This window comes from Meriones unguiculatus, chromosome 7 (assembly GCF_030254825.1).
Source record: "Meriones unguiculatus strain TT.TT164.6M chromosome 7, Bangor_MerUng_6.1, whole genome shotgun sequence".
In the NCBI taxonomy this organism is placed as follows: Eukaryota; Metazoa; Chordata; class Mammalia; order Rodentia; family Muridae; genus Meriones; species Meriones unguiculatus.
Window position 1 is genome coordinate 21,860,031 of NC_083355.1, and position 19,855 is coordinate 21,879,885.

General features: G+C 45.6%; 1 protein-coding gene across 1 annotated transcript; it reads left to right on the forward strand.

Moving 5' to 3' along the window:
• The first annotated feature begins 295 nt into the window (after window positions 1-295).
• On the forward strand, window positions 296-7,032 carry Krt12 (keratin 12). The gene is made up of 8 exons (XM_060386766.1): window positions 296-930; window positions 1,826-1,908; window positions 3,050-3,206; window positions 4,142-4,303; window positions 4,392-4,517; window positions 4,650-4,870; window positions 5,900-5,970; window positions 6,679-7,032. The coding sequence occupies exons 1-8, from the start codon at window positions 391-393 to the stop codon at window positions 6,774-6,776; spliced, it is 1,458 nt and encodes a 485-aa protein (XP_060242749.1). The 5' UTR covers window positions 296-390; the 3' UTR covers window positions 6,777-7,032.
• The last annotated feature ends 12,823 nt before the right edge of the window (window positions 7,033-19,855 follow it).

Sequence of the window (19,855 nt, forward strand, 5' to 3'; positions counted from 1 at the left end):
AAAGAGCTTTCAGAAGCATGAGGGTCCCTTAACACTCCATCCATTCCTTTGCTGGTGTCTGGAAGATACAGGCAGTGCGGAGAACACAGGCGAGGAAACAATCGAAGGTGACAGATTCCTTGCGACAGCCTATCTGCTCCACCCACCCTCCTTATTTGACAGATATCTAATGGAAATGGTTATTCAATTACGGCTATCCCAGTGAATTTTCAGAATGCATAAATCACATGCCTTGGGGGAGGTGGGGCATCCCATTTGGAATGCAGAGGGTGAACTCTTCAACTGCAACCCCCACCCCACAGCCTATAAAGGCATGACCCCTTCAGGCAGGCCAGCACTGCAGCCTCTCTGGGGTCACCTCCTTGCACAGGCTCTCTCCTCAGCAACGCCATGTCACTTTCAGTCCGCACCTCTGGGATGTGCAGGAGGTCATCCTCCCAGAACGGGGCGGCAGGCAGACCGTGGGGTGTATCTGCTTCTGGTTTTGCCAGCGGCTACGGGGGAACTGGCTCCAGCTCTGGAGTTGGCAGTGGGGGACTCTTTTCTGCTGCTTCCATGTTTGGGTCTAGTTCTGGCTTTAGTGGTGGCTCTGTAGGAGCCTTGCCAGGGCTTGGCGCTGCTTATGGGGGGTCTCTGGGAGGTGGCTTGGGAGGGCTGGGGATGGGGATAGGAGGTGGCTCGGGTGGTGGCTCTCTGTGCCTCCTCTCTGGCAATAATGGGGGGCTTCTTTCTGGTTCTGAAAAAGAAACCATGCAAAACCTGAATGATAGACTAGCTTCCTACCTGGGTAAGGTTCGTGCCCTAGAGGAGGCGAACGCGGAACTGGAAAATAAGATTCGAGAGTGGTACGAAACGCAAAGGCCTGGAGACGCTGGGTCCCAGAGTGACTACAGCAAATACTACCCACTAATTGAAGACCTCAAGAATAAGGTAAGGGGAGGGGCTTTAGAAACATTCTAAAGTTACAATATTTTATAATAATAAATCCTCTTAACTTAGGTACTTTCAACCTAGGTTGTACTTAGAGAATTTTTCTCCTCTCAAGAAGCACAGAAATGCAGCTCCACTCCATCTTAAGACGGCTGTCCTTCCATGGTCTTCCTAAAGGAAATGTACATTTTTAACTTTTCAACATTATTTCTTTACCAATGTATTTGCTTTTAAAAAGCTGTCTTAATACACACACACACACACACCCAAGCCTGGGGATCTTTGCTTTGCTTGTTGTTCTGTTTCATCGTGATGCTGGGGACCAAACGCAGGGCTTCAGCCCTGTGACCAAGTAAGGGTTCTCTCACTGAGCTACATCCACAGCTTTTGCCTTAGGAAAACACAGCTGGAAACCGTTATACTGAGTGAGGTAACCCAAGCCCAGAGAGGCACCTGCTCACTTTCAGATGTGGATTCTAGTTTGGAGTGTTTAGATCTCTGTGTTTGAGTTAAATGAGTGCCCTTAGAGACCAGAAAGCAAGAGAGGAGTGACAGTGGGGAGGAGGTGCCTGGGGAGAGGGGCTGTAGTAAAACATGTGATATGAAAGTAGAAGGGGGGAGAATACTGACATGGAAAGCTTTAAACAAGGACGGGGTGGGATGGAGGGACAGGTGGGGGTGGGGTGGGAAGAGCACCCAAAGCTAAGGATGCATGTAAAGGCCGTATAGAAACTTGCTACTTGAAAAGCTGAACGGAAAATGATTTTTAAAAAGCAGTTTGGATGGAGGAAAAGAGTATTCAGCATCAACATTTACTCTTCATGTCCAAAATGGCACCTAGGAACTAACAGTTACTTTAGGACCCATTTTCATGTGTCTCCCTCTGTTCTCCCAGATCATTTCTGCCAGCGTTGGAAATGCCCAGATCGTCTTGCAGATTGACAACGCAAGGCTGGCTGCCGAGGACTTCAGGATGAAGTGAGTCCTCTGATGGTAACTCCCCCCTCCTCCGGCTCCCCACTTCCTGCCTCCAGGGAAGGCAAATGATTCCAATGTCCTGAAGTCCCCAAGCTCCGCGCCTTCAGTGCTCGCCCAAATCCACACAGGGCACCTAAAAAACACTGAAGGTCAAATCTCTCACCTTATAGTTTAAGTCATAAGTTGCTTCCACCTGGAGCTGCAGATCATCTCTTTGCAGTGAGTCAGAAGCCAACACGATAATTGCACCTATGTTTAAACCTGAATTCTCAACGTATCAAAATGGATTAATAATATTTTCGCCAAGGGGTTAAATGGAACAATTGTTTCCCTGATGACACATACACTTGAAAGCTTAACTGTGTGTTTATTTTTGTATTCCAGCTCCTTTCCCATACCCCACCCTCCCATGCAGAGGAAATACAGCCTAATTTCTTTCTTGTATTACAAACATGTCTTCATAGGAAGGTGTAGTGACAATAGTTCTGAACCTGTGAAGACCCGGTAGAAGCTACTAATGAAGTATCGAGGTTGAAAACTACCCACAAGAGAAATCGAGCAAAAGGAAGTCACTGTCCGTTGACCTCCAGCTAGTTGTAGCGTATCATTTAGGAAGTCAAACCCCGGGGAACCCCCTTCCTGGGGTGCCAGGGTCGCCGTTGGAGGAAAGTTATTGCCTCGTTATTTCCTCATCTTTTTTCTCTTCTCTCCAAATGAACAGTAAGAAATCAGAGAGAGAGAGAGAGAGAGAGAGAGAGGAAAAGTCACAAAATGGAAGGTTGTTCATACACTTTTAGTGCACCACTTTTCTTCTTCTTCTTCTTCTTCTTCTTCTTCCTCCTCCTCCTCCTCCTCTTCCTTCTCCTTCTTCTTCTTTGGGCAGGGGCTGGTGTTGATGCACCTCAGGCTGGCCTTGAACTCCCTATATAGCTGAGAATGACCTTGAACTCATGGTCCCCCTGCCTCCACTTTCCAAGTGCTGGGATTACAAATATGGATCACTATGTTTTGTTTTGTTTTGTTTTGTTTTGTTTTGTTTTGTTTTGTTTCCCCACGCACACATCCATACATCAAATAACCCAGATGGCCAGGGCCCCACCACAATGGTTGTGTTAACGTAGACCTCCTAAACTGCTGACAGGTATGAGAACGAGCTGGCCCTGCGCCAGACAGTGGAGGCCGACATCAGCAGGCTGCGCCAGGTGCTGGATGAGCTGACCCTGGCCAGAGCCGACCTGGAGGCCCAGACCGAGAACCTGACTGAGGAGCTGGCCTACATGAAGAAGAACCATGAGGAGGTCAGAGATAGCTTTGTTTTCCTCTCAGACTCAAAGGTTGCAATTTTGAATTAACAAAGCTGAAGAATCATTATCTCCGTATTAAAATAACTATTAGTTTTGGTGTTCTTGTCTATGCGCTCCCAACCCCCACCCCACCCTCTCTCCCCTCTGTGTGTGTGTGTGTGTGTGTGTTATGAATCTTTTTGTTAAGCTTTAATGGATACAGTGTTAGACTCAAGCTTAATTTCATTATTAAGTAATGGTAGGGATTTTAATTGTCTTCATTAAATATTTCTTTTAAATGTGAAGTATTTCAAAAAATAGAACAAAAGTCTGCAGATAGTGTGTAGGCCACATATGTTAGAGAAATGTACTTAGTATAAGACATGGAAATCTGATGTATCAAAGGCTTGGGGTCTAGAAAGGGAGGAAGGACACTGGCAATGGGCTTCTGAGGGAGTCTCTGCTAGATTCTCAATGACTATGGTGTGAAATAGTATATGGGCCCAGGTACCACTTGTGGCCCTGGCTTTGCAGCAGTCGCTGATGTAAGGAGCACACAGCTCTCTTTCCTTCTTGTAAATGATAGGAAGTGGATGTTCTAGAAGCAGAGAGATCAACCACAGGCACAGAGCATGAAGCCCTTGGTCATTCAAGAAAGCTGAGAAAATATCTTGAGTTTTATTTTTGCTTTTTCCTAATCAGGAGAAAAGCAGGTCTTCGAGCTAAAAATCTGTTGATGTCTTACACTAATATTTTGCCTTTATATCAACTCAGTCAAAATTATAATTTCAAGCCAGGCACAGTGGCTCATGCCTGTAATCCCAGCACTTGGGAAGGCAGAGATGGGAGGATCTCTGTGGGTTCGAGGCCAGCCAAAAAGGCAAAAGTACCTGGGAACCCCACGAGTCATGTGAACTCCTGTATCTGTCTCTCTCCATTGCTGTCCCTAGGAACTCAAAAGTTTCCAGGCAGGTGGCCCAGGTGAGGTCAAGGTAGAAATGGACGCTGCCCCTGGAGTGGACCTCACCAAGATCCTCAACGAAATGAGAGCCCAGTATGAAGCCTTGGCTGACCAAAACCGCAAAGACGCAGAGGCCTGGTTCCTTGAAAAGGTAACGCCAAGACAGAGATTTGACGCCTTCCCAGAAAGCCCTCTGAGCCAGCACGGGGCTCACCCCACCACCCGCTTGGCTATTGCAGAGCGGAGAGCTCAGGAAAGAGATCAGCAGCAACACGGAGCAACTTCAGTCCAGCAAGAGCGAGATCACCGACCTGAAGCGTTTGCTGCAGAACCTGGAGATTGAGCTCCAGTCCCAGCTCGCCATGGTAGGGTAACAAACGCGCAGAGAGATGAGGCACCCTTCAGCTTCCCAAGGAAATGGTGCACCCACTGTAGGCTGGACCGCGGGCTGCCCTCTTTTTTCCAGATCCCCACGCTGCTCCGTCTCCCTTTTGCAGAAGGCGTCCCTGGAGGCGACCCTGGCTGAAACGGAGGGCGGTTACTGCTGCCAGCTGTCTCAGGTACAGCAGCTCATCGGCGGCCTGGAGGAGCAAATCCAGCAGGTGCGGGCTGACGCGGAGCGCCAGAACGCCGACCACCAGCGCCTGCTGGGAGTCAAGGCCCGCCTGGAGATGGAGATTGAGACCTACCGCCAGCTGCTGGACGGGCTTGGTCAAGGGTGAGCAGACAGTGAGGGTCGGACACGTCGAAGGGGCTGATAGACAGTGGACATCGGACGTAGACTGCTTTTCCTGCGATGGGAGGAGAGGGCTGCTGTGGATTAAACAAGGAACAAATCTTGCCAGTCATCCCAGCGCTCAGGAGGCTGAGGTAGCAGGAGCCCAAGTTCCAGACCGACCTGGACTACACCTACATAGTAAGATTGTCTGCAGGAAAAAGGGGCGGGCTAGGAAGTAGCTCAGAGGGTGAAAAGCTTGCGAGTGTAGGAACTGAGCCCAGAACCCCAAAACCTTAAAGCATGCCTCTAATTGCATCACTCCTACTGAATATGGAAAGGGGAGACAGGAATGTCCCCATAAGTTTGTGGCTCAGTGTGTCTCAAACAAGGTGTAGTTCAGGACCAACAAAACATGCATACTCACACACACACATCATACGCACATATAAAAATTATTTGTAAAGAGGAGGGGAAAAAGATAAAACAACAAATCTAAAAGATGCATGCCTAGAATTTGTCAAATACTTTACGAAACGTATTCAGCCATGATCTTACTTGAGACTAATTCGCAAAATGCTCATTGCGAATGAGCACTTACATTGTAAAACGAGTACTTCCATGTTCCGTTTTATTAATGCTCATTGTAAATTCAGGCTTACATATTCTAGAAGAAATGCCTGATGGCCTGATGCTAGGGATGACGCCTCAATGGTAGCCATCTGGACCACTTGTCCCATGGTAGCGAGCCTGTCGTAAACCATAACAGCCTGATCTGGAGGGGAGGAACTCCAGATTGTAAGTTCAGGAAGCTGGTTTCTGAGAGCAAGCTGCCCCCCCCCCAGCCCAGGCGGTTCGGAAACAAATGTGTGTTGACCCAATTGTGTACGCTCTCGGTGCATCCTTCAGCCAAGAAGCCTGTAGCGGTGTCTCCATTGTTTGCTGTGGTTTCATAGACGTCCCTAATGTTTAAACTCGAGCTACAGCTTCTCCTTATGCAGCACGTGAGCACAGCCTTTGTTTTCTTTACAGTGATGGTTTTGATGAAAGCTTATCGCCCGGTGTCTTCAAATCTCAGACATCATCGGTTGATTCCTCTAAAGGTATGGACATGAGAATCGTTAAAGTGAGTCAGAATCTCATGCGTTAATGACTGAAACGGTAAGAGCTCGCTGAATGTTGAGCACAAGTGACTTAAAATATCTTGGTGTTCTGAGCGGGGGAGGAGACATCAGCGCATCTCCTGAAGCACACAGAGCGCTAGGTGGTGTAGTCAAACCCTCAGCAAGCTCAAGGAAGGGGAAGCCTTCTCTACGAAGGCATGATGAGCACCATGAGACAGGGTCTCTCTGTGTAGCCCTGGCTGTCCTGGAACCTGCTCTGTAGACCAGGTTGGCCTCGAACTCACAGAGATCCGCTTGCCTCTGCCTCCCTGAGTGCTGGGATCAAAGGTATGCACCATCATGCACGCTTCTTAAATGCTTTAAAGTGCACCAGGCCTGGTGGTGCTTGCCTACTGTCCCATCTCTTGGAAGGAAAAAAAAAAAAAAGAGGATCGTGAGTTCCAGGCTATCCTTGGCTACTTAGCAAGACCCTGAGGAATGGATAGATAGAGGGAGACACTGAATATTTTGATTTGTGCACAAGACAGAACTGATTCTCATTTCCCCTAAATAAAACTCCTTTGGTTTGGAATGGAAGTGACTTCCGGAAGTCTAAATTTGTGATGAAAAGCTTAGGTTGAACAAGAATAAACTTTGGATTGATAATTGGTTGGTTGATTGATAATTTTTTCTGCTTTTTACCTTTAGACCCAAATAAAACTCGAAAAATCAAGACAATTGTGCAGGAAATAGTGGACGGCAAAGTGCTCTCTTCCCAAGTTCAGGAACTTGAAGAGGCAATTTAAGGCTTCACACTGGCGCCCTCAGAATGCAGGGTTTACGGCTAATGGTTATTGCTCCCACATGCTACATTAATTCAGCGTCTGTTTGGGCCGGCTTCCCCTTCTTTGGATTCTCTATTCGTGTTGGGTGGTGTTAGCACTTCTGGAACAACAGCCACTTACAAGTCCCTGTGGCTGTGCTGGCCTTCACTACAACCCCAAATCACCTTCCTTGGCCTGTAGGAGTCTTCCTGCTAAGTTTTCTCTTTTTTCTGGTTGCCTGGACCATTTGTTAAATCCCAGAGCTTTCATGGGATAGTACTGTTTTAACAGCGATAACCTTAATTAAAGATTAATGACAATAAAGTGAAGTACGTGCCTCCTTGATCTCAACAATAATGCCAGGGACACAGACACAAGCCTTTAAGATACCAGAGGAGGGGAAAAACCAGGAACAAGACAGGAGCCTACCACAGAGGGCTTCTGAAAAACTCTACCCAGTACTAAAGTAGATGCTGAGACTCATACCCAAACTTTGGGCAGAGTGCAGGGAATTTTATGAGTGAAGGGGGAGACAGGAGCACCACAAGGAGAGCAAAAAAACCAAGAAATCTGGGCCCAGGGGTATTTTCTGAGACTGATACTCCAACCAAGGACCATGCATGGAGATAACCTAGAACTCCTGCACAGATGTAGCCCATGGTAGCTCAGTGTCCAAATGGATTTCCGGAAGTAAGGGGAACAGGGCTGTCTCTGACATGAGCTCAGTGGCTGGCTCTTTGATCACCTCTCCCTGAGGGGGACAGCCTTACCAGGCCACAGAGGAAGACAATGCAGCCAGTCCTGATGAGACCTGATAGGCTAGGGTCAGATAGAAGGGGAGGAGAACCTCCCTTATCAGTGGACTGGAGGAGGGGCATAGGAAGAGTGAGGGAGAGCAGGATTAGGAGGGTTGAGGAAGGGAGCTACAACTGAGATACAAAGTGAATAAATTGTAACAAATAAAAAAAATTTAAAAGATATTGATAATTAAGTACATAAGCATTTAGACAAAAAAAAATGAGGCTGAAGATTATGGAGATTAAGTTAAGATTATTTAATGAAGCCATCCTCTCTATGCCAGCCCATTGAAGTCGCTGAAATGTTCTGATTTCCACCATAGGAGAGAGCAATTGTTCTATTCATTTCTAGGGCCTTCTTTCATACAGTCAGTGAGTCCCTAGACACTTAATGAGTCCCCATAGAATGGAAGATAGGAGATTCAATGCTGAGTAAGACTTGGTCCTTTTCTTGAGGACCAAGAGGGAGACATCTACCAGACATGGTGACACTTTGGCAGAGGGCTCACAGAAGATCCAAGGATTCATGGAGGAAGAAGGGATGGAGTTATTCGAAGGCGACTAAATGTTTCATTCAGAAACCAATCCAGCAGTGGAGAGAGAAAGGAACACGTACATGTAACAAGATCCAAGGGTGGGGCCCTCTCTTGCGTTGGTCTTTCTCCTATCTGGCAGTGATGAGGCCCAGGGTGGGGCTTTATGAGAGTGAGTCAGACCCACAAGCCAATGACAAGAGTCAGTTCTGAGTCGAGATAGAAGATAACCAAAGTCTAAAGCAGAGTAGATGCTGGTTTGATCTAGATTGTCAAACCCAAAGCCCCACGAAAGAAACCAAGGTTCAGTTGATGAAGGAAGACTCAGGACTCCAAAGTCAGACTGGGTTCAAGTCCTAGCTCTGTTCCTTAATTCTGAGGGACTTCTCTCTGCAGGCCTCTGTCGCCTACATGCGAGTTGCATCCACATTACTGTGCAGGTGCACACATCTGCAGCCTCTGAGCTTCTCCCTCTCTTCCTCTCTCTCCCTTGAGACCAGCTCACTCAATGAACCCAAAGCTAAGTGGGCTGGCCATGGCCCACAAGGCTGGGGTTATTTGTCTGCCCTGATTTTTTTTATGTGTGTGCTTAGGATTCTGATCCAACTTCTCATGCTTGCAGAGCACAGGCTCTTTTTGCCCACTGTACCATCCCCCAGCCTCCAGTTCTGTGAAGATTAAATGAGGCAGTCTACATAAAACACCAGGAGCCTAGAAAGTGTTGGCCCTAGATGGTACCCAGTTGAAGAAGAAAAAGAAAAAAGAGGTAGCAATGTTTTCTTTCTTATTCTCTGTTGCAATGCTCAGGATCTCAAACCCGGGACGTCAGTATGCTACTGAGCTATGCTTCTAACCTCAAAGTACGTGTGTGTGTGTGTATGTGTGTGTGTGTGTGTGTGTGTGTGTGTGTCCCATTATGGTCTACTATCTGGAACCCAACCTGGGTTAGATATCCAAGTGGGCAGAGGAGAGAGGAAAAAACTGAGCCTGGAAACTTCTGAGAAAGACCCCCCCCCCGGAGGGTTACTCCATATTTAGCTGGTTTGCTTCAGTGCTCAGGTGTCTGAAGTCACTCTTCTTTAAGAGTTTAGTGGCTCTGAGTCCTCTGTTCACCTCTCTCTGGCATGCACACCTCTCTGTGGGTTGAGGCACCCTCTTCCAGCACCTGTCTTAGACGAACCTGACCTTTCAGACCCGCTTGAGAATGGTCTGTTCTCAAGCACAGTCCCCAGCTCCCAGTAATAGATGATGCCACCACTGCATTCTCCTCAGATGCCTCTAAGTAGCTATTGCTTTAACCAACTGGTTTTCCTTATTAGCTACAGCTGACAATCTGAGTGCTAAAGAGACTTAAGAATTTCAAAAAGAGGTATGATCAAGTATAAAGCTAATGGTCATTTCTGAGTTATCTTCATTTCCCAGCCTTCCTTCCTCTTGGGACTGTCCCTCACCTCCACCCCCACCCCCAACCCCACCCCGACCCCTGCAATGTGGCTCCAAGACACCACTCCCCCTGGAAGCCTCCTCTCAGGCTCTTCTCTATTAACTTTGAATGTTGGCTTCGCCCTCCATGGTCCCTCTCTATACTCACTGGTTAATCTCCTCCAGTCCTGTGTTTTCAAATGTTGTCTGTACATCGGTTATTTCTTGGGGTGGCCTCTATAATGACCCCAATTATCCCCACCTCCTGGCACTCGTGTGGAAGGAAGTAACAGAGCATGGCCTCCAAGACAAGCCTAACCCCTAATATTACCCAACCCAACCCTAACTCTCCCCTACGCTGAACCTAACCCTAACTTAAGCACTACAAAGCTATCTCGGCAGGAGGAGGGAGGTGAAGATAGGCGAAGGCCATGGAAGCGAATGTGGTCAAAGTACATGATATATAGGGATCAAAATGCTGTTGAGCAATGCTTTGGTCTAGGGGACTGTCAGATGCCTACAAGGTTATACTACAAGGGAAGGCAGCTGTCTAAAAATTACTGGTGATTTCAAAATTCTCCCACAGAGGTTCCCATGGCTGGGACCTCATAGCAGCTTCCAAATCACAGTCTTTTTTCCCCATCATTTCTCTGGCATATTGTCCAGTACGCACTTTGCAACGGAAGTCCGAAAAGCTCACTGAAATGCACACTCTCACTGGCAAGAGATGCAGTTAGCACAGCAGTTACCCTGGTCACTTGTGCCACTGTGACGAGATACTTTCGACCAGGGGAAAAGAGTGTAAAACACAGAACTTGATTTCTCACAGGCAGACTGGGGCCCACTTTCCGCGCAGATGGCAGGGGAGGGAAGCCACTCCCTGGGACCTCTGTTCTATGATATACCGATCCCATCTGCAAGTGCTGTGCCCTCAGAACTGCCTAAATGCCCCATCTCTCAATGCCACCACACTGGTGGTTAGGTTTTAATATACGTGTTTGGGAAGGACTCGGACTTTCAGGCCACAACAATGACCTCACGAGACTCCAGCTTCTACCATGAGATCACACTCCCTGGGTAAGCACAGGTGGGAAAGGCCCTCTAGACTCTGTAAAACACGGATTGAGAAAATGTTCTCGGGGGAAATAAAACTCTGGGAGGTTGTGGGGAATGACACAAGATGGACCTAAGAGATCAAAAGGCAAAAGGCAAACATATTGTTTACAATTATGTTAAAGTCTAGAATTTTACAAATCTAGGTTCTTGTAGATGCCGTTGTTTTGCATAAGCTAAAAAAGGGTCTGGAAAATGCGGTGTATGCTGAATGGTTACAGCAATCTCTTGGGACTAGCAAGGGGTTTCAAGGGTATATGCTCTATTCTTCCTTTTGCATATGTTTTAAAAGTTTAACAGGTCCATACATTGCTCTAATAATCGAGGGCAGAGTGTATGTTAGCCGTTTAAACGAATGTATTTGGTGAAAGTTCAACAGGAGAGTGGAAACCACCTAGAAACGCCGCCTTAGGCTGCAAAGCGAGGCTCCTTTTGGCTTGGTGAGAGCGCCACCTGCTGGAATGTCAGAAAGGGAACTTTGTTCAGGTCACTCGAGATTAGCATCTTAGGTTATTTCCCTCTTAGAAAGGAAGAAGAAAGGCGACAGAGGGAAAGAGTGGCAAGAGGAGGAGGGAGAGGAGGTTCTTTTCATGGCAAACTTAGTAAGTTAAGACTGTCTTCTTTAGCTAGTAATCACTCTCCAGCAGACCTACCAGAAAGCTTTCCAGGGTATAAAAGGAAGTTAGTAATTAATGTTTAGAATGGCCAGACAGGCCATCTGATCTTGTGCTCTTCAAAATGCACTGACATATCCAATAAAACAAAGACATATTCGTAGATCTGGGGAAATGGCCTTTTGTAGAGTAAACGTTTCTTAAATGTTAGACATGAGGGTAAGATTAAATTGTACTGAGATCAATAGAATACGGCTCGGTCGATAAAGTATTTGCCATGTAATCGTGAGGACCAGAGTACAATTCCTAGAATTTCAGAGACTGAGACGTGTGGATCTGTGGGGCTCGCTGGTCAGCGAGCCCTAAATTAACAGTGAGCCCCAGCCCAGAGACCCTGTTTCAAAATACAAGGTGGATAGCGCCTGAACATATAAGGTTGACCCCTGACCTCTACAGGCATACACACGTATGCTCATGCACCTTATACATATGTGTAAGTACACATACACAGAGAGAGAGAGATTAATATCATAAACTCAAAATCAAACCTAAAAGACAGCGTGCTATCTGTATATTTTTTCATCACTATAGCTGGTTTCAAAAGCTGTGGCTGCAACCATCAAGCAACATATCAATAAAAGATTATCACCATCAGAATCCATGGTCCCAAACCTAATCACCTTATGAGTCACCGAAGTCCACTCAACTAGAATACAACCTGCAAATTTACGAAGAAGAAAAATGTTGATACAGAAAAGCTGTGGCAGGCAGGGTCCCAGGTACCCAGGAAGCTGAGACAGGAGGACCGTTTCAGTCCAGAAGTGTGAGGTCAGCCCAGTGGCTAAGCTACAGAAGCCCAGGCCAAAAAGCATCCCATTTACATGAAATGTTCAGAAAAACAAGGGTCCTCTCCAATGAAAGCAGGTCAGTGGCCTCCAGGGATGAACGGTCAAGGAGGATAAATGAACTGCCTTGCTGGGGTCCTAAGACAGCCTTTGGCCTTGACAGACCTATTGACGTCAGCGACGGTGACGTGGGCATATCTAAATCTTGGGATTCTTCAAACCACGAGCTTTAGACAGATTCATTCCTCTGTGTGCAGATCTCCCCAAATTCAATCTTAAAATGATGGTAGCCAGATGCTTGGTTTGTCTTTGTCGTGGTCCTGCAGTGGAAGCCCGGCTCAAGTGTAAATTTTATTTTTAAGCAGCATCCCGTCGGTACAGTCTTATATAGTATTATATATTCCTTTATTCTCATATCGAGTCAACAGATTCATTTCCCACCACCCAGCTGTGCGTATCTACGTGTTCTACTGAAAATGGTGCCAATCTGTAGAACCTAAATGCAAATACGATGTAGCACCATACATGGCTTTCCCTGTCAGATTGGCACAGACGGAGGAAGCCATCATTGTTGTCCACGGGCAAATGTCGCAGTTCCACACATAATATGCACGATTGCTTGACAAAGCTGTGAGGAAGAGGCTCTTTGTGTGGAAGGTAAGACATTCCTCACTTTTTTTTTTTTTAACTGGTTTTAAAAGGAGCAACACATACTGTATTTATTCCCTGGGAATATTTTTCCAATGGCGTAAGATTTAAACATTTCGTTACAGTTTACATTCATATGTAAGCACTTCTAGGACACTTTACGTTTGGAGGACAGCTGTTCTAAGCCATCTATGTACTGATCCAGCGCATAGACAAGTGACAGAGTAATTTCAGGGTTAAAACGTCCTAACTTATCTTAAGAGCAGCCGGGTAAGCTGGCAGAGAAATATTTAGGCATCCAACCAAGAGATACCCAGGAACAGAATCTGTGGCAGTCCATCCACACTGATGAGAATTCACCAGCCCAGTTAGAGATAAAAAACACAGCAATGGCGTCCAACTTCCCCGTTCTGGTTGTTCAGAGGTTGGGGGTCAGCAAAAGTCTTCCAGGGCAGTGTAACTGGAGGAACACTTGACTCAGTTCCCCCACTGGAGTCCCCAGTGGCAGAGCGCTCCCCCGTGTGACCCTAGATGGTGTTTGTTCAGCTTGCAGGGCTGAGGGAGCTGGAAAGCTGAAAGCCAATCGGAGGATGAGAGTCGCTCAAGGGGAAGGCAGGGTGAGGCAGGGAGGAGAACCCATGAGTGCCTGAGTCATCGTTATCATGACTATCCATCACCTTGAGGGTACACAAGGAACAGTTGAGTGACAGGGGAACGTTTCTGCTGACTGAAGGGACAATATGTGTCAGGTTGTGTTTCCCAAGATACACTAAAATAGCAAGTTACACAATTATTTGTCAATTTAGACAGGAGATGTATTATTGACACACTGTTACAGAAAGGAGCCTTTATTCAAAAATCTGTATGAGTTTTCATCATATATATGTGTGTGTGTGTGTGTATCCTATAAATATACCATTTAATATAGTTAAGCCGCATTCTCCAAAGTATTGGCACCCTGAAAAGTTAATCTTATAAAACGTATCCTGTGTATCATAAAATATTTGTGTGTTGTGGGTTGTGGGTTGTGTGTTGTGGTATACACACATCTCCAGACCTTCTAAGTTATCATGACAGCTGAAGCACAGTCATGTTAATATCTTCGAAGTTATTAAACTTATGTTTGATTTGCTCAGATAAAACACCAAATGAGAAAGCAGTCTCTTAACAAATTCTTACCTTCCAGTGAACTTGAATTTGAACTAAGCAATCCAGGAAAAATATCCCCCCATGTTGTCCTAAAAACCCTTCTGTTGAGGCTTTTTAACCTAGATCGCGCTCCTTACACCCTGAAACTGTAGGCTTCTGGGTCCCTTCGCCCGGGACACTAAACTCATCATGAGCACATCTGCCTCTGTTTCTCCTAAATAAGTTGATTTGGTTATTTTTCTCCACCACCACGACCCCCACCCAGGCTGGATGGGGGTCCACAAAGCTTCCCTGAGCTCACTCCTTTCGTTTCTTCACACACAGAGCTGATCACATCACTCAAAAACTCAAAACGTCGCTCAAAACTCAAAGACTTCAGGTGTCTTTGGAATAAACACCAAAAATCCTCCTAAATGAAGTCTGGCCTTTCTCAAACTGTGCCTGTCTCTTATCTTCACCAGTCCCACTGGCCTTGCTTACTGATTTTCAAATACATACACATATGTCTTCAAGGTGTACAACATGCTTAGACATCCAGGTAAGTGATTACTACAGTCCAGTACAATCTAACCCTTCAGCTTCCTCTCAGACATTTTCCTTTGCCTAGAGGAAATGCCTGCCCAGTCATGGTCAAACTAACCCCTGTTCATCAATCAGGTCTAGCTCAAACAGCATCCTTTCTGGAAAGACCTAGTTAGCCTTTTCACTGTCTTCTACCCACCCACCCCCCACACACACCATTAAGCCAATCAGCTTCCTTTGATATAAATATACATGTACATATATGTATATATACACATATATATATTTCCCTTCATATCTCTTAGCACAATTTGCAGTTCTATATTTATTTGTGTGGCAACTGAAATAATACAAGCAAGTTCTTAAGAACAGGGGCTGTCTCTGTTTTCAATCCAGGGGATCTGCTGCCCTCTTGTGGCCTCCAAGGACACTTGCACTCATGTGCACACATCCACACAACCATACACAAAAATAAAAATAAGTCTGAGACCTGATAAACCAGGGTCAGATGGAAGGGGAGGAGAACCTCCCCTATCAGTGGACTTAGAGACGGCCAGGGAGGAGATGAGGGAGGGTGGGCGGGGATTGGGAGGGAACGAGGGAAGGGGCTACAGCTGGGATACAAAGTGAATAAACTGTAATTAATATAAAAAATTTAAAAAAATTTTAAAAAGTCTTCAAAAGAAAAACTGTTGTTGCATCACCACCTCATGTCCAGTAGGAAACTGTGTCTCTAAATAATTAATTAATTAATTAATTAATAAACAAGATGGCCAAGTCCTGGAGCAACTCCCACACTCCTCCACTTCCACATGTACATACACATATCCACGTGCATGTACTCACTCATGCACACATGAACACGCATATACACACATGTACAAACATGGACACAGCACTAGCATCCCAACAGTGAATAAGACAGCACTGTTATCCCACGGCAGGAGTTGATCGGTACTTGTTGAACAGAGATGCGCAGAACCATGAACAAGTGTCAAACTACTGGATAAAACCTATAACATCTGTGTTGCTATCTAGGCAGCTCCACTGCCGAGCCAGCACGTGGCTACCACATTAAAAGTTTTCAATACACAAACGTTGAGTGCTGCTTCCTAGAAATATCCGTCAGATCACAGTCTGGGCTGAGACCTGGGCTGCTCTCAACCTTGCTCAGAGAAGCTTCCTTTGGCAGTGAACAGCAACTGGTCAATGAGCTAACAATAGGAGACTGGGGGCTCAGCCACAGATGGGACTTCTGTATGACCCCCACCACCAAGGCTCGGGGACCGCTAAAGAACGTAAGAGCGGGAGGACGGCTGTGCTGTGCTGTGCTGTGCTGTGCTGTGCTGTGCTGTGCTGTGCTGTGCTGTGCTGAGCTGTGCTGTGCTGTGCTGTGCTGTGCTGTCTGCCGAACATGGCTCTCCTGATCATGAACTCCCAGCAGCTGTCTTTATTTCTCAGTCTTTTTCCACTACTCATCTATGGTAATACTGAATGAACAAACCCACACTTAGTATCCAACGCAGGGAGGCACAAAGAGAATGCCTTGAATATTTTCTAACCTAGATCTGTTATCTGTGGGTACTCTGTTTAGATATGCTTCGGTCCCCTGGAAATAATTACTCTTACTCGGTTCTCCTTAATTCTTAACAAAAGAGTTTGACTGGCTGCTGTAAATTAAAACACGCTGAGAGGGGCGTTTCCATTTTACTGAGGTAGTCACTGGCTTCGGTGGATATTTTCAGTGCAGTCTGTGGGGACAGAAAACCTCCCAAAGCATGCAAACCTGAGCTTGCTCCTTTCGCACGCTCACCGATAGAGATCACATTGCTCAATATCTCATGATTCAGTAGAAGGTGCTCTTCGGTTTCAACAAGCCGGCTTTTAACTCACGACATTTTCTAAGGAAAGCAACCTGATGATTTTTTTTTCCCACATGCATTAAGAATACCAGAGGTTGTTTTGGAAAAAAAAAATTGAGTAACTTGGTTTCTATTCGGTGTTTATCAGATAAAAATATTCCCATAGCCACTCACTTATAGAAGCAATATTGCATTCCCTAACCCATCCTTAGAGACTACAGTCAACTAACTATGCATATAAAAGTGAATTCTCCTGAAGCAACTGATGGAAGACAGGGTTTATAGGAAAGACTAAAAACAAAACATGATTTTAATATCAGACTACTCCTTGTAACCTAGGTCAAAATAAAACATGCATCTCAAGTCCTTGTCACCAAGGGTTCTCTAAAGTTTACTTTTCTCTCAAACTGATATCTGTCTGGCTTTATGGAGGCCCCCGTGAGCAGCCACGGATATGGCTGCAAACCATCTTACCTTGAGGGATAAAGCAGCCCGCCTAGGGTGCGGCAGACCTGGGCAAGATGGCGGGGGAAATGAATTGGGCTGAATAAGAGAAGCACCCTTGCGGAGCAGGACCTGAGCGGAGCCTACACACTGGAGCAGGGGCCTAACACTGTGTAACCTCTCCCTGCATGGTGTGAAATGCAAGACGATGGGCAAGAGCCAATCTGACTCATAAGAACCCCAAGTTCTTTAGCCATGACAATCTGGACCCCAGTCTTAGAAGATGAACTCTCAAAAAGTCCTTTATACCAGGTGTGTGCCTGGTGTAGAGGGGGGCCAGAAGACAACATCAGATCTCCTGGGACTGGAGTTACGAATGGTTGAGAGCCACCATCTGGGTGTCGGGAACTGAGCACTGGTTCTCTGGAAGACCAGCCTGGGCTCTTTATTGCTGAGCCATCTCTCCAACCCAAAGATTTTTTTTTTTAATAAAAATGCCATCATTTATTTGGATACTTTCTTATTTCAAGGAGTCAGACAATTAGATAAGCAATGCCATCCCCATCAAAATTCCGATGAAGTCTTCCAAAGGACCAGAGAGAAGAATCTCAAAATCCATACAGATGCATAAAAGACTCCAACGGCCAAAGCTATATTCATCGCAGAGAACAAAGCTGAAACATCACACTCCCTAAGGCACAAACAGCGTGTCATAGCACAAAAACAGACACACAGACACATGACTCAGAGTGGCACTCCCAGAATCAATCCAAGAGGCTTCCAGCCGATGCTTTAAGGATTTTTATTAGCATACATCAAGTGTATTTAGTGGGCTTCGTCATGAAATTTTCAGACCCGTATATAATAATTTGGGTCGTATTGGAATGCCTGCCTCATGTTCTCTCATCTGTGTTCCACTCTCACTGACCTTCGTCCTCTTCCCAAATAACCCCTGTATTATTTTTTTTTTTTACATCTAGATTTGGCATATGACAGAAACATGCAATGTCTGTCTTTCTAGTCTTTCTTAGTTGGCTTGGCATGCTGGCCTCCAGTACCACCCATTTGTCTGCAGATGGCATTATTCTGTTCTAGGAGACCAACACAAAAGCTAGGGATGGCCATGTAGCGTTAGCCATGTAGAAACAAGTCCCAGGTGCCTACAGCAACGTCCCGGAGAAGGTGGGTATGCCGTATGGGTGTGAGTTGAAATGATATGTAGAAATATCACAGTAGGTTGTCCAGTTGCTTACTTGCCACTGAAACACTCACAGGAAAGTGAATCTGGGACACGGCGCACTAAGAGAGCCTATGCTTACCAAGTTCGCTTCTTCCCCAAATCAATGCATTAATCAGAAAAAAAAAAAAAAAAATGCCAGAGAACAAAACTGGCTGAAGTCCAGTGAAGATTGTTTAGTCTGTCACTTGGCATAAGAGCTTATGCTGACTGAATTTTTCATTCTGGCTGTCGGATATGTATGGCTCTAGAGTATGAGTCACCCAAACTTTATAAAAATCCGGGAACAACCATAATGTTTTAATCACTGCTCTACAGCAGGTAACTGTAGTGCTCTCTGCAATGTGGGCTAGGAAACTAACTGTATTATCGAGTACCTACCGATCAAACATTATTGGAAAGGGCGTCCCGCCCAGGCCGAGGAACAGCGGTGGGACAGCTGAACAAGTCAAACACCAGAGTAGGAATACTCAGGGAAAGTTTGTTTGGAGTGAAACAGAAAACCCGATATGTGTTATTAGATTTTGCAATGGCTGTGTTGCAATAAAGAAATGAGATTTTAATTGAGGAGGAGGATAATTACGGCTTAAGAACCAACTACTTAATCAACACCACAATCAGAAAAGTTGGAGTGGCAAACGTTGGCCCCACACCCAAGACAAAAAGGGTGAACCCAGAAAGTGAGTAAAGCAAATTTCCATTACAAATGTGTTCAAGATGCGTGAGCCACTCCAGAACCACGCCCTGAAACCAGGAGGGGGGGGGATTTATGTTCCTAGTGATCATTCCATTTAAATAATTTCCACAAGTTTAGATAATAAAAGAAGTGATTGTTCTGATTGTATCTCAAAAGGATGCGGTGTTACTCTGGAGACAGACACAATGGCATAGAACACAGTGCACATTCCTCCAAACGATATGACTCGAGATGATACGATAAACAGGAAGGACGGGCAGGGGGAAGCAGATTAAAACTACAGATTTACAAGCGAACCTGGGGAAACACAGCTCCCTGCTGTGGGCGAAAGCTGTGCCATCTGAGGAACAGGTGCATGAGCAGGTGGGGAAGACTTCAGGAGACTTGGAATCTAACGGATTTTAAGCCAAGATTTAAAAAACAAAAACGTATTTTTATTTTTAAGATATTATTTTGTAACACGTAAACTAACACTGGAAGTCGGTGAGTTTCCCTTCACCGGAAATATTCAAGCTGAGATTGCAGATATTTGATGAGGGAATCTTCTTAGTGTTGACTATTTAACAAGACAAAAAAAAATCAAATAACATTAGTGACTACCTGCTGTGTATAGATGTTTCTGTGTTATCTAAATTATTGATCTCAAATTTAAGAGTTAGACACTAGGCTGGAGACACAGTTCTACATACATACACACACACACAAACATATAAACATGCCTCCTTAAGATCTTTAGAAAATACACTTTAAAAAAGATAGAGGGCTAGAAGATGAGTCAGCAGCAGCACCGGCTGCTCTTGCAGAGGACCTGGTTCAATTCCCAGCACCCACATGGCAGCTCACAACTGTCTGTGACTCCAGTTCCAGGCGATCCAACACCCTCACGCAGACACACATGCAGACAAAACACTAATGCACGTACAATAAAAATAAATCATTTTAAGAAGAACTGTATAGCACTCATTTTGCAGCGATTAAGAGAGACTGCACCATTTAGCACAGTCCCCACAGAGACAGCTGGGACTTGAAATGAGGTGACAGCCTCTGAGGTCCCTCAAAAATTCTGTTACAGTCAGAGCCATGGCAGTGAATGTGTTGGTGATCATGTCTACCTGTCCACTCTGGTGTTCTTTCTGTTAAACTATTCTGAGACAACAGAAGGAAGAAGATACTAGCTT